Here is a 15,954-nt window from a genome sequence, read left to right as displayed (position 1 = left end):
GAATGAGGCAAAGGTCCCGAGTTCGAGTCTCGGTCCGGCACACAGTTTTAATCTGCCAGGAAGTTTCATATCAGTGCACACTCCACTGCAGAGTGAAAATCTCATTCTGGAAACATCCTCCAGGCTGTTACGTTCTGTATCTCTGCCTACGTAGATCAACACCTTTAACCCATTACATGCAGTCTCCCATCCTTCATCAAAGACACCAACCACTTTCTCGAACGCCTGGAATCCTTACCCAATCTGTTACCCCCAGAAACCATCCTTGTAACCATTGATGCCACTTCCCTAGACACAAATATTCCGCACGTCCAGGGCTTCGCTGCGATGGAGCACTTCCTTTCACGCCGATCACCTGCCACCCTACCTAAAACCTCTTTTCTCGTTACCTTAGCCAGCTTCATCCTGACCCACAACTGCTTCACTTTCGAAGGCCAGACATACCAACAACTAAAGGGAACAGCCATGGGTACCAGGATGGCCCCCTCGTACGCCAACCTATTTATGGGTCGTTTAGAGGAAGCCTTCTTGGTTACCCAAGCCTGCCAACCCAAAGTTTGGTACAGATTTATTGATGACATCTTCATGATCTGGACCCACAGTGAAGAAGAACTCCAGAATTTCCTCTCCAACCTCAACTCCTTTGGTTCCATCAGATTCACCTGGTCCTATTCCAAATCCCATGCCACTTTCCTTGACGTTGACCTCCACCTGTCCAATGGCCAGCTTCACACGTCCGTCCACATCAAATCCACCAACAACCAACAGTACCTCCATTATGACAGCTGTCACCCATTCCACATCAAACGGTCCCTTCCCTACAGCCTAGGTCTTCATGGCAAACGAATCTGCTCCAGTCCGGAATCCCTGAACCATTACACCAACAACCTGAAAACAGCTTTCGCATCCCGCAACTACCCTCCCGACCTGGTACAGAAGCAAATAACCAGAGCCACTTCTTCATCCCCTCAAACCTAGAACCTCCCACAGAAGAACCCCAAAAGTGCCCCACTTGTGACAGGATACTTTCCGGGACTGGATCAGACTCTGAATGTGGCTCTCCAGCAGGGATACGACTTCCTCAAATCCTGCCCTGAAATGAGATCCATCCTTCATGAAATCCTCCCCACTCCACCAAGAGTGTCTTTCCGCCGTCCACCTAACCTTCGTAACCTCTTAGTTCATCCCTATGAAATCCCCAAACCACCTTCCCTACCCTCTGGCTCCTACCCTTGTAACCGCCCCCAGTGTAAAACCTGTCCCATGCACCCTCCCACCACCACCTACTCCAGTCCTGTAACCCAGAAGGTGTACACGATCAAAGGCAGAGCCACGTGTGAAAGCACCCACGTGATTTACCAACTGACCTGCCTACACTGTGAAGCTTTCTATGTGGGAATGACCAGCAACAAAATGTCCATGTGCATGAATGGACACAGGCAGACAGTGTTTGTTGGTAATGAGGATCACCCTGTGGCTAAACATGCCTTGGTGCACGGCCAGCACATCTTGGCACAGTGTTACACCGTCCGGGTTATCTGGATACTTCCCACTAACACCAACCTGTCAGAACTCCGGAGATGGGAACTTGCCCTTCAGTATATCCTCTCTTCTCGTTACCCGCCAGGCCTCAACCTCCGCTAATTTCAAGTTGCCGCCGCTCATACCTCACCTGTCATTCAACAACATCTTTGCCTATGTACTTCCGCCTCGATTGACATCTCTGCCCAAACTCTTTGCCTTTACAAATGTCTGCTTGTGTCTGTGTATGTGCGGATGGATATCTGTGTGTATGCGAGTGTATACCTGTCCTTTTTCCCCCTAAGGTAAGTCTTACCGCTCCCAGGATTGGAATGACTCCTTACCCTCTCCCTTAAAACCCACATCCTTTCGTCTTTCCCTCTCCTTCCCTCTTTCCTGATGAAGCAACAGTTTGTTGCGAAAGCTAGAATTTTGTGTGTATGTTTGTGTGTCTATCAACCTGCCAGCGCTTTCGTTTGGTAAGTCACATCTTCTTTGTTTTTAGATATATTTTTTCCCACGTGGAATGTTTCTCTCTATTTTTATATATATATATATATATATATATAATAAAGGGAAACATTCCACGCAGGAAATATATATATATATATATATATATATATATGTCTAAAAAGAAAGATGATGAAACTTACCAAACAAAAGCGCTGGCAGGTCGATAGACACACAAACAAACACAAACATACACACAAAATTCTAGCTTTCGCAACCAATGGTTGCCTCGTCAGGAAAGAGGGAAGGAAAAAATGTAATGGGTTGAAGGTGTTGATCTACGTAGGCAGAGATGCGTTCGGTGGGGGCTTGGTAACCAGCTACAATGGGACGGCCGGGATGATTGGGTTTGTGAATTTTGTCCGGCGGACAAGGGTTCCACAACTGTGGTACTTGATCGTCGGGAGTATGTGGCTGAGGGACTGCGTCAGCTTTCAGACAACACTACTTACAAAGTTTGCCAAGGCAATCCCATTCCTGATGTCCAGGCGGAGCTTCAAGGAATCCTCAGAACCTTAGGCCCCCTACAAAACCTTTCACCCGACTCCATCAACCTCCTGACCCCACCAACACCCCGCACCCCTACCTTCTACCTTCTTCCCAAAATTCACAAACCCAATCATCCCGGCCGTCCCATTGTAGCTGGTTACCAAGCCCCCACCGAACGCATCTCTGCCTACGTAGATCAACACCTTCAACCCATTACATTTTTCCTTCCCTCTTTCCTGACGAGGCAACCATTGGTTGCGAAAGCTAGAATTTTGTGTGTATGTTTGTGTTTGTTTGTGTGTCTATCGACCTGCCAGCGCTTTTGTTTGGTAAGTTTCATCATCTTTCTTTTTAGACATATTTTTCCCACGTGGAATGTTTCCCTCTATTATATTCATATATATATATATATATATATATATATATATATATATATATATATATATATATATATATATATATATATATATATATATATATATTTCCCTTTATTATATATATATATATAAAAATAGAGGGAAACATTCCACGTGGGAAAAATATATCTAAAAACATAGAAGATGTGACTTACCAAACATGAAGTAACATTGAACAACTCAACATCACACAGGAAACAATACAAACCAAAACACTCCTTAGGAACCTGATCAGAAGAAACAAACTACAAGAGACACCACACAACAAATGAACACAATGGACCAAGCAGAGATGACAAGAACACAGCCAGAGGATGAAGGAACACTGGGCAAACGGGAAGAAAGATAAGCCAAAGAGAACGCAGGTACTAAAGTGGACCAAAGAATGGAAGCAGAAACACAGCACATGAATGAGGGAAGTTTGGGCAGAATGTAAAGAGAAAACGGGGGAATGGACATGAAGTTTAGTCTCAATGCACTCTCCAAGGGCATAACGCAAATAATAATTTTTATAAATGAAAAATCAAAACTGAATGGTTTCCTCATGGGTCACACCTTCTATTCTGTAAAGGAGTTCCTGGAAAAATTAAGCTGATTCCTGTTATACTGATGATTGCCTTTACATATACATATGGCTTGTCCTTTTTAGTTTATCTATTATTACTTCTGTGTTGTAATTTCATGTACTGACATGTTTCATGACCTTGAAGATTTGCTCCTCAGTTTGGTACTACGGAACTAGATGTATAAAAAAATCTTAATCCAGAAAAACGCTTTCATGTTAATGTGTGGTGTCAAGGCACAAACTTTGGGTAGGCCACTATTCTGCCATGTAGCAATTCTAAGACTGCCAACCCATCACATTTACAGTCTCATGACATTGTTGTATAATGTGAAATCATTAAACGAAGAACTGCAGCAATAATTCAACAAATGCTAGAAAAAAAGTATGCATTTAGGTAAACTTCTCTAACTTTAGTCCAGAAACTCTTCACGAAATTTTGTTTTCATCAGACCACCTACAAAGCTCAAAAATGCTAACAATGAACCTCAGAAGTTTCAACTCATAAATTGAAACCTTGAACTATACATACATCTTTCTACAATAACATACTACTCATGTGGCATACCTATGCAAATTTCTTGGTTCTAACACTTTTTAAACTCAAGATTGCATTTCTTTGTTATACATGTGCATCAGAAGTAGTTTCCCTTGTAGTGACATTGAAGTAGATAGTTCATGTGAGTTAGTATGGGTAGATTCTATATCTGACAACTGGAATTCATTAATGATTGCTTCCTTTTATCGACCCTGACTCAGATGATACAGTTGCTGAATATTTCAAAGTAAACTTGAGTGTCATATCAAGTAGGTACTCCACTCATATAATTATAGTTGGTGATGACTTCACTCTACCATCGATTTGTTGGAGAAAATACATGTTTAAAGTCGATGGAAGGCATAAAATTTCGTCCAAAATCATACTGAATGCCTTCTCAGAAAATTATTTTGAACAACTAGTTCAGGAGACCAGTCGAAGTGTAAATGGTTGCGAAAACATACTTGACCTCTTAGCAAAAAATAATCCTGACCAAATAAGGAGCATCATGATGGATACAGGAATTAGTGACCACAAGTTTATTGTAGCTAGACTGAATACCCTAACATCCAAACCTACCAGATATAAACAGAAAATACTTACGTTTTAAAAAGCAAATAAAAATTTATGTGACATCTTCCTAAGAGAGAGTCTTCATTCCTTCCTGTCAGAACATGTAAGCATAGACCAGATGTAGTTTACCTTCAAAGAAATGGTATCGACAGCAGTTGAGAGATATATACTAAATAAATTAATAAGAGATGGTACTGATCCCCCCACGGTACACAAAATAGGTCAGAACACTATTTCACAACCAGTGAAAAAAGCATGCGAAATTTAAAAGAACTCAAAATCCCCAAGATTGGCAAAGTTTTACAGAAGCTTGAAATTTAGTGCAAATTTCAATGTGAGATGCTTTTAATAGTTTCTGTGACGAAACTCCATATCAAAATCTGGCAGAAAACCCAAAGAGAGACTGATCATGTGTAAAGCACACTGACACCAACAGCAAAATGCAAACAATACCTTCACTGTGTGATAACAATGGTGATGTTATTGACAACAGCGGCACTAAAGCGGAGTTACTAAATTTCTGAAATTCCTTCACAAAATAAGATGAAGTAAATACTCCAACGTTCGAATCGAGAACAGCTACCAACATGAGTAACTTAGAAGTAGATATCCTCGGTGTAGCGAAGCAGCCAAAAACACTTAATAAAGGCAAGGCTTCCAGTCCATATTGTATATCAGTCAGGTTGCTTTCAGAATATGCTCCATACCTAGCAATCATATACAACTGGTCGCTCGTTGAAAGGTCTGTACCCAGGGATTGGAAAGTTGCAAAATCAGACCATTACTCAAGAAAGGAAATCGGAGTAATCCACTGAATTACAGACCCCCTATCACTAACATCAATTTGCAGTAGGAATCTGGAACATATATTGTGCTCGAATATTATGTATCAGCTCAAAGAAAACAATTTATTGATAAATAACCAGTACGGATTCAGAAAATATAGTTAATGTGAAACACAACTAGCACTTTATTCTCACGAAGTGTTATTGATAGGTAGAGGTCTGCGCGGATAAGAAAAGTGCAATCTGCATCCGCAATGTCCTAATCTGCAACTGCATCCGCAGCAATTAATCCGCATCTGCGAGTTCCTTATCCGCATCCGCATATATTTAAGTTTTGAATGAGTAATTAATAGTAATAGACAGTAGTACAGTAGTACTTAGAATTATGGTATGTAATGACATAGTTATTGTTAGGGTGCCATTTCTGCGACAACTTAACTACTTTTGACTTCTTAAATCACAGGAAATGCTCTATACCTACTCTAAAGCAGACCATTCCAAACAGGAAAGCATTGGCGCTCCGGAGCACACACAGTAGCGGTTCGTATCTCGTGAGATTGGAAACACTATTTAAAAAAATAAAATTCAAAGTAATAGTATTAAATGATGAAAATACGTGTATAGAAACAATTATATTTCGCTGCTCTTATGCCAAGGCAGCTGAAAATGACGATGGTTTTAAACTATTACTAGCACATTGCATCCTTTTCTGACAGTTTTTTTGTACTCACTGCTTGGATGTGTCAAATTTTTGAAGCCATTCATGTCAGCTGATGATTATATTATAGCTTACGAGTTCAGTCCTCGTCATTTCCAGTTGAAAATATTTACAGTATTAGGCCTACGCTGCAAAATGCTGGCGCACCTGTGAAAAAAATAAACTGCCAGCAATAATTGACGTTGTCTGGAAGAAATAACTCGTCTTCAGAAGAGTGACAACAAAATCAGTGATTATAGAAATTAGGAGTGGTTGGATGAGGTAGCAGTTTCTTAGCACTCACTGCACCGTACTTGGCCCCCACATCAATAAGAAACTGTGCCGTCTCGAGAAACCCAGATCCACACGCAACTTCGAATGGTAAAATGTCTTTGCTGACAAGATTGATAAGTTTTTCTGTCGTGGCTGTCTTCAAATTTGGCGGAACTTCAGGAACTTTCACGTCTCTCTTGGTATTTAAGTAAGTAATTATGCTACTTTGTCGAGCCTCACACGAATGTTTTAGCATATTTGAAGTTCCACTTTTGCGTCCAGTGTAGGAATATACTTCTTTACATGCAAAACAAGCCACTATATCTTTTATCTTTTCGTTACCATCAAATACTTATGCGAATTTTTCCAAATTGGCGATTTCAATTTGTTTTCCTTCACTAATGTAAAATCACCTTTTTTCACCTTACACGAAATTGTATCCATTGATATGGTGTTCATTTGAAGAAAGAACTCTCACTGATATTTGCTACAATGCACGTTGTCACTCGGTCACTACAAAGCGCTAACTGAAGGCAGTGGAAAATTGCAACGGGCACCTGTCTGGTAGACAGTGGACAGGTTTGCCACCCAGAGAGCACTTCAGAGGCCACACGAAAGACACGGTCATGGAAACGGATTAGGCGCAAGTCTCTTGGGTACAGCTACGTCGGTCGTAGCCAGGGGCTGAGGACAACAGACATCCGCTCTACCCGGGCCCTGCAAGATTCCAAGAATGTCAACAGACTTGAAGTTTTGAACTAACATTGCAACATACGTACTGGGCAGATGCCTTGCTCATTATCCGCAGATGACCTGCAGATATCCGCGCCGGTCATGATTTTTATCCGCCAAGTAACAAATACCGAGGATATATCTGCAGATATCCGCATCCGTGCAGACCTCTATTGATAGGGGACATCAAATTGATTCTATATTTGTAGATTTACAGAGGGCTTTTGATACCATTTCTCACACGTGTCTTCTAATTAAAATGTGTGCCTATGGACTATCAGCTCAGTTGTGTCACTGGATTCATGATTTCCTGTCAGAAAAGTCACTGTTCGTAATAACTGATGGGAAGTCATTGAGTTAAAACAGAAGTACTATCTGGTGTTCCTCAAGGAAATGTTATAGGCTCTCTGTTCTTCCTGATCTACATAAATGATTGTTTGCAGATGTTTCTGTCATTTACTGTCATGTAATGTCCTCAGATGACCAAAAGGAATTGCAAAATGATTTAGCAAGCTATCTGTATGGTGCAAAAGTGGCAATTGACTCTAAATCACAAAGAGTGTGAGCAGTAGAAAGAATCAACCAAATTTCAGTTACACGATAAATCACACAAATCTAAAGCCTGTATACTCAGTTAAGTACTTAAGGGATTACAATTACAAATAACTTTAATTCAAATGATCACATAGATAATGTTGCGGGGAAAGCAAACCAAAGACTGTGATATAGTTGCCAAACACTTAGAAAATGTTACAGGTTTACTAAAGAGACTACTTACACTATCCTTGTCCACTCTCTTCTGGAGTATTGCTGTGCAGTGTGGGATCTGCATCAGATAGGATTGATGGAGGACATAAAAAAGTTCAAAGAAGGGGAGTTTTTTTGGTATTATTGGAAAACAGAGAAGAGAATGCCACAGATTTGATACATGAATTCGGATGGCAGTCATTAAAATGTAGGCGTCTTTTACTGTGGCAGGATCTTCTAATGAATTTCAATCACCAGCCTTCTCATCAGAGTGTGAAAATATTTCCCTGGTGCCCAACTATATAGGGAGAAATGATCGTCATAATAAAATAAGAAACTCATCAGAGTGTGAAAATATTTCCTTGGTGCCCAACTATATAGGGAGAAATGATCGTCATAATAAAATAAGAAACTCATCAGAGTGTGAAAATATTTCCTTGGTGCCCACCTACATAGGGAGAAATGATCGTCATTATAAAATAAGAGAAATCAGAGCTTGCATGAAAATATTTAATTGTTGGTTTTTCCCATGCACTGTTCAAGATGGGAATGGTAAAAAAAATTGTTTAAGGGTCATTCGATGAACACACTGCCAGGCACTTAATTGTGAGTTGCTGAGTAATCGGGTAGATGTAGATAAACAAAAAAAGATTGTCACTGATCTGAGGATGTCTCAAAAAGTAAATCAAAGCTTTAATCTACCTGTACATTTATTGCAGTGGAGCTTTGAGGTTTTGCCCATTTGGTAAGACTGATGCTTCAAGTTGATATGAGACGTGTGATCAGATAATGGAAGATTTCTCTTAGATTTGTGTCCTAATCTAGCATCAAGTTTTACTCTGATAAGGAGGCAGAGTCCATACTATTAAAAACTTAATTATGTGATAAATTTAATGTGTTTATATCTCTCCATTCTAGATGGGCAGTAGTCAGCAGTACTCACTCAGATGGAATAATTACCCAACCCATGTAACAGGAGGTTTTAGTACATTGAGGAATGATGAAGAGTTAGTGGACGTGACACTGAGCTGCGAAGGAAAGCGCATTCGGGCTCACAAAATGCTTCTTTCAGTGTGCAGTACTTACTTCAGAGAGCTTTTCAAAGTAAGGAAGGTTTACTCACAAAAAATGAAAATCCTAGATTTTTTTTTTTTTACCAATACTGAATATTAATTCATTTATTATTTATTAGTTGCAGAGAAGTAAACTTCTACAAAAAAAGTGTTTCCATTTTCAGGAAAATCCTTGCCAGCATCCAGTAATAATTTTCCGTAATGTCAAGTTTGAAGACCTGGTGGCTTTGTTAGACTTCATATATCTTGGTGAGGTGAATGTGATGCAGGAACAGCTCACATCCTTCCTCACAACAGCAGAACTGTTGGCAGTGCAAGGTCTGTCAGATGATACAGTTAAAGACAAATCAGCAGCCATGGCTGATAGTCTCCCGCTAGAGAGAGAGGTAAGTTGGAATACTTGCAAATGTCTGCACTTTAGTTAACTATGCATAGATGAGACTCCTCCTTTACAACCACTTTTCCCTGTTTCTATAGTTTCATTGAATCCTTAAAGACAAATGTCTTTCGTAATGGACTTCTCTGATTTCCTTCACTGTTCTCCCCTAGTTGCAGGTTGTGCTTAGTCTTTAATGAGCTCTCTCTCTCTCTCTCTCTCTCTCTCTCTCTCTCTCTCTCTCTCTCTCTCTGAAACAGATACTGCAGATACCTGCAGGGGTCAGTGTTTCAGAAGAACAGCATCAAATCCTTAATTTGAGAACCTGATTCCACTACGTCTTTCTGTAAATTACTTCAGGCAAATGCCAGCTTGTGGACCTCAAAGGACTGTGGCCAGTCTCACAAGTTATTATCCCTACATGAACTGATCCTCCCTCCCTCATTCTTCACAACTGCTACTAATCATGTGACTGTGGTTTCATGAAGTCATGTTATTTCTTTTCATTTAGATTTCTGGTTCTTCAAAAGGTTAAAATGTCAAGATGTTAAACTCTGTGCAGACTGTGCCTTTTAAAAGAAAATTATAAAATAAGCACTGAGACAATATTATGTAAAAGATAAATTACTACTCACTATGTTGAGGAGAGTTGAGTCGTATATATGCACAACAAATATGTTGCTATACATTTGATATTGTCAAAAGGCTTTATTCTAAAGCACATTCATGCTAGCATAACATGCACACTTAATGCCACAATCTCTGACTGCTGAGGCCAGACTGTGTGCAGTTACTGCACCTGATGGGAAACACAAATTGTTGGTAGTTGGAGTAAGGAGGAGGCTGGGGTGAGGAGGGGAGAATGATAGCAGGGAGGGGCGGAGGTGTAGTGCTGCTTGTGGGAGTATGCAGGGATGTGGGAGAGGTAGAGTAGGGTTGCTAGGTGCAGTTGTGAGTTTTGGGGAGAGAGGGGAAAGGGAGCAGAAAAGGAGAGAAGCAGAGGAGGGGAAAAAGACTAGTGGATGTGTTGGTGGAATAGCAGGCAGCTGGAATGGGAGCAGAGAGGGGGGATAGATGGGCGACGGGCAGGGACTAGCAAAGGTTGAGGCCAGGGGAGTTACGGGAAAGTGGGATATACTGCAGGTAGAGCTCTCATTTGTGAAGCAGTCATTGAAGTGATTGACATTGTGGAGGGCAGCATGTTTAGCAGCTGGGTGGTCCAGCTGTCTCTTGGCCACAGTTGTCAGTGACAATTCTTGCAGACAGAAAGCTTGTTGGTAGTCATGCCCATTTAGAAAGCAGCACAGTGGATGTAGCTTACTTTGCATATCACATGACTGCTTTCATAGGTGTCCTGGCTTTGATAGGATAAGTGACTGCTGTGACCAGAATGTAGTTGGTGGTGGTGGAGGATGTATGGGGCAGTTTTGCATCTTGATATATTGCAAAAATATGAGCCTGGAAGCAAGGGGTTGGGAGTGGGGATGGAAAAGAATATTGTGTAGGTTTGGTGGATAGCAGGATGGCAGAGAATGCGATTCAGTTTCTTCAGTCCTGGGTGATACTGTATCATGAAGGGATTGCTCCTAGTGGCTGGATGGTCAGAATGTGGGAGGTGGTAGGTAACTGGATAGGTAAGGCATGGGAGATCTGTTTCTGTACATGGGTGGGAGGGTAATTTCAGTTTGTAAAGACCTCAGTTGGACCCTCGGTACATTTAGACAGGGACTGCTCATCACTACAGATGTGACAACCAAGACTGCTTATGATGTATCAGAGGGACTTCTTGGTATGGAATGAGTGAAGCAAATGGAGGAGAAGTTGTTGAGACTCTGCAGGAATGTGAATAGAACGACCTCACACTCAGTCCAGATCATGAAAATATCACAGTGAATCTGAGGCAGGTGAAGGTTTGGAATTTAGGGCAGTTAGGAAGGATTCCTCTACATGGCCCTTGAATAGGTTGGCGTTGGATGGTGCTGTGTGGGTGCCCATTGCTATTTGTTTGTTGGTGATGCTTTAAAGGAGAAGTAGTTGTGGATGAGCACATAGTTGGTGATGGTGGCCAGGAAGGAGGTTTTAGGTTTGGAGACAATCAGCCATTGGGAAAGTGAGGTAGCTTCAACAGTGATAAGAGCAGAGTGCCATGTGGTAAAGGAATAGGAACTGTAGAGAATTGGTGGCAGAAGTGGTTGGTGTCTTTTGTGTAGAGCATAGGTTTTGGGTAATAGGCTGAAGGTGGTGTCCCACAAAGGCAGAGATTCTCCCAGTGGGGGCACAATAACTGGCCACAATGGGGCATCCTGGGTGGTTGAGTTAACAGACTTCAGGATTGATGTAGAATGTAGGAGTGGTAAGAGTGAGGCGAGAGACAGACTCATGGTAGAGGTTCTGGGGTGGGCCTAAGGCTTGGAGGTGACTAAAACCTTCAGGCTACTACCTGCAACCTGCCCTTCTATATAAAAGACACCTACAGTTTCCTGCACTGACTCTCCACAGTTCCTTTCCCTTTACCACACGGCATCCTGCTCATCACTTTTGATGCCATCTCCCTTTGCACTAACATCCCCAATGTCTGACTAACTCCAAACCAGCAACCTCCTTCCTGGTCACCAAGACCAACTGTATCTTCACCCAATCAGATCTGTGATACAGCAATTGGTAAACACTTAGCACCACCATATGCCAACGTATTCATGCCCCCTGTTGTGGAATCTTTCCTAACCACCCAAAATGCCAAAACCCTCACCCGGTTCATGATATCTTCATGATCTGGACTGAGGGTTCCTTCAGAACCTGAACAACTTCTCCCCCATCCCCCCCCCCCCCCCTCCCACCCCAATGGGGCTCACGGTTTTTTCACGAGTTCGCGCATGGCGCACATGGGACTCCGAGTTATTGCAGCCCATTCTTCTTTCGCTGGCTGCATTGCCTTCACCCGGCCCTCCCACCCTATTCTCGCTCCTTCCCTGTTGCCTCCCTCTTTCCCCTTTCTCAGTGTTCTGATTTGTATCGACCTGGCTATCCAGCTGGTTCCCTGCATTGCTTGCAATTTTGTTCCTTCCTTCTGTTCTTTCATCCTTTTTGGCATTTAGGTCCCCACTTGAGGTTTGACCACCACTTCTAGATTTTCTGTTTTTAGTGTGAGCCATTTGGGACAGAGCTCCCTCCATAGTGTCTACAGTGTGGATTCCTCTCCCCCCTTCCTTTCCCTCTCCCTTCCCCACTGTAGCCCCCTTCCGGCCTGCTAGGTCACCAGCACGTGTAGCCAGTCCGTGTAGTGGGGCTGTTATGTACCCATCTGGCTGAACACCCTAAGAACACAGGGATCACACTACTAATTCCTGGGATGTTCCTCCCCATGTATGCCAAGGATGGTTGCTTGTCTTCTTGGAGCATCAGAACCATGTCAGGTGGACCTTGGTGTGGCTGGGTGGCGCCCATGGGGAGAGCTCCTGATCGGAGTGAGTGGTATCAGGATGGATGCTTGGCTCATGAAGCATATCAAGCTGCAAAAAATCCACCCGTGCTCAAATGGCTATCTCTTCAAATGGTAAAGGATAATTGAATGCTGTTTCATATGACTCGGCAGCCATCCCTTCCCAGGCTACACCAAGGGAGGAGGGTCAGGCTCGACATCTTAGGACGAAACACTTTCCCCTTACCTCGTCTGCACTAGGACAGATGGGGACACATTCACCACCACAAAGCCATTGTTTTTTGTGGAGAATATCGAGGACAAGTTTGGTGAACTGGAGTCTCTTAGTAAGATGTGGTCGGGCTCCCTGTTGAACACAGCTCCTTCTGCCACCCAATCTGCAGCTCTTCGTGCTTGTAATCATCTTGGCATTGTCCCAGTGTCTATTACTCCTCACCAATCTCTGAATATGGTCTGGTCAGCGATTTTTCATAGGGACCACATCCTGCAAACTGATGAGGAACTCCAGGCTAATCTGGAGCAATACGGTGTTCTTTTGTTTGATGTGTGCAGAAGGGTGGCAAACACAACCGCACCAATACTGTACCTTCATTCGGCTTTCGAGGGTGTGCCCTCCCAGAGAAGGGGCAAGGTTATGTGCTACAGATGTGACGTGAAGCTGTATGTCCCATCACCCATGAGGTGCTTTCAGTGCTTGTGTTTTGGGCATATGTTTTCTCGCTGTACAGCAGACCCTCCGTATGTTGACTGTGGACATCCACTCCATGAAGGAAGCCCCTGTGTTTCACCAACTGTGTGTGTCAGTTGACATGAACACCACTCCCCTTGTTCATTCGCCTGCTTTATTTCTTCGTTGATTGTCCCTGGTGTCGATGTACTGTGTTGTTATATTGGCTGAAAAATAGGGTGGTGTAAATTTGACACCGACTACTTTAAATGATGTAGTCGACAGTTACACAGTTGCATTTCATAGTTCTGTACTTTCACTGTTCACAACCTCCCTCCCCCCCCCCCCCCCCCACCCCCACCCCAGATAACACAGGGTGTCACAGTCAAACCACACCGATTTCAGAGACCCAGGGAAAAAAAAATACAGTAGATACGACAATGAAAAATGCACCACATTGTAGAGCATCTCAAAGAATTTATTTATTTATCATCAATACACCTCTACATGTGAACCATTTGTAGCACAAAGAATATCGAGTCTATATTCAATTTCTTGCCAAGTTCTTTTTAACACATTCTCTGTTGTTGTTGCAATCACATTAGTGATATGATGTCGCAATGTAAGAATATCATCCACTTTGGTCGCATACATGTGGTCTTTCATGAATCCCCAAATGAAGAAATCAAGCCGCATAATGTTGGATGAACGTGGTGGCCAGGCAATGGGTCCTCCGCGTCTGATTCAACGATTGGGAAATTTCCTATCCAGGAACTTGCGAATAGCCATTGACCAATGAGGCAGAGCTCCATCTTGTTGAAAAATGATGTTGGGTTGCAAGTCTCGTATCCAAGGGTACACAAACTGCTCCAACATGTCCAGATACACAAACCCATCTACTGTTTGTTCCGCAAAGAAGAAGGCTCCAACAATCCTGTCGTGCTTTAGCCTGCACCAGACATTTAGTTTAAGGCTGTCACGAACATGTTCAATGACAACGTGCAGAATTTGTGAGCCCCAAATCCGCACATTATGCATATTAACCCCTCCTGATAGATGAAAGGTTGCCTCATCTGAGAATATACATCTTTCCAGGAAGCTGGCTACCATATCAATATCCTGCAGCAAATTGTTGTGGGTGTGGTTTATCATTCGGTGTCAGATATTGCAGAATTTGCAATTTGTAAGCACACATACGAAGATGATGGTGAACTACATTATCCAGTGTTGAGCGAGGTACATCAAGATGGCTAGATGCTTGATGAATTGACTTATGTGGGCATCTGAGATGCGTTTAACTGATGTCCTCCACTCTCTCTTCTAAAACTCTGTAATGTACACTGCCAGAATGTTTCAGAACACTTCCTGTTGCCAGAAACTTCTTATACCATTCCTTAATTGTTTTCACACCAGGTGGATCACAGTCATACACATGACGATAATTTCTTTGCACAGGAACCAGGATTTTTTTTCTGCGGACCACACTACTGCTTGCACGTGCTGCTGTGGAGTCGCCATTTTCACTTCATGTGACCATGCTGCACTCTGGCGATGATACTTGACACTTGTGATGAGGGAATATAAATTTTTTGAGATGATCTACAATGTGTTGTATTTTTCATTGTCATATCTACTGTGGTTTTTCCCTCCTGCATTCTTGAAATCAGGGAGGGGACACCCTGTACACAGTTATATGGCCAGTTAACTATTGGCAAATTTTGATAAGCCTAATTAAAAGGGTGCAGGGAAACATAAGCATACTACCACAGTAGTTTACTGTTGAAGATCTATGAACAGTAAAAACCTAACCACACAGTTCTTGCAGAATAATACGGTACATATTGAACAGACACTGTCATTGTTTTAACACACAGCCTAATTGTGTTACACTTATTTCACAGTTAAGTTGATGCATTGTTGTTGTTCTAACCAACACAGGTTTCTTGTCTGAAACTCGGCCCTGGACTGACTGTGTTGGGACCAAAAATCAGGCCTTTATATATCACCACAATAATATGTACTGAGACTATACATTGTTTGATGTGTAATTTACAGAAATTACAATTAAAAGATGACTCATTAAATTAACTGAATACATCAAAAAATTTGTTCTTTTTAACAGTTTCTTCTACCACAAGGGTTAAGCCGAATTATTTGTTTAAATGATGAGATTAACAGATTTAGTTATACAAACAATACTTTTGACAAACCTGGTAATTACTTTAGAATTAATTAAGGGCTTGCTTTGCTAACATGTTTTTGAATAGAGCCAAATAAATACTTAAAGAATGCCAATGTTTTGTCTTCCAAATAATTATAATTAGTACAGGATTTATATTTGTTTATAAGTCAACAATAGAATTTAAGTTATGAAACAATTACTGATTTCACCCTATAATGAAAGATATTAACTAGGAATATTCAAAATAAATTAGGAAATTGAAGACATACACAAAACTAAGCACAAAACTAGATCTGGTGTTATATTCTTTAAAATTGAGGGCCAACCTTTCTCCTTTATGAAAATGCAGATTATACTTATGTATGTTAATGGTA

At 41.8% G+C, this 15,954-nt stretch overlaps 1 protein-coding gene across 5 annotated transcripts in view; it reads left to right on the top strand.

The window, feature by feature from the left end:
- The window catches only part of LOC126458391 (protein abrupt-like), a 67,015-nt gene that overhangs the window by 16,661 nt on the left and 34,400 nt on the right, over positions 1–15,954 (top strand). For 4 of the 5 annotated variants that reach the window (XM_050095396.1, XM_050095397.1, XM_050095398.1 and 1 more), the window contains 2 exons: positions 8,762–8,947; positions 9,081–9,302. In XM_050095396.1, coding sequence (XP_049951353.1) covers positions 8,762–8,947; positions 9,081–9,302 — 408 coding nt within the window. Of the gene's footprint in view, positions 1–5,914; positions 5,935–8,761; positions 8,948–9,080; positions 9,303–15,954 lie in introns of those variants that run through there. The other variant, XM_050095399.1, reaches the window with a different exon arrangement.

The sequence above is a fragment of the Schistocerca serialis genome, chromosome 2 (assembly GCF_023864345.2).
Source record: "Schistocerca serialis cubense isolate TAMUIC-IGC-003099 chromosome 2, iqSchSeri2.2, whole genome shotgun sequence".
In the NCBI taxonomy this organism is placed as follows: domain Eukaryota; kingdom Metazoa; phylum Arthropoda; class Insecta; order Orthoptera; family Acrididae; genus Schistocerca; species Schistocerca serialis.
The sequence above is the reverse complement of the archived record's forward strand: the minus strand, read 5'-3'. Positions and strand labels throughout refer to the sequence as shown.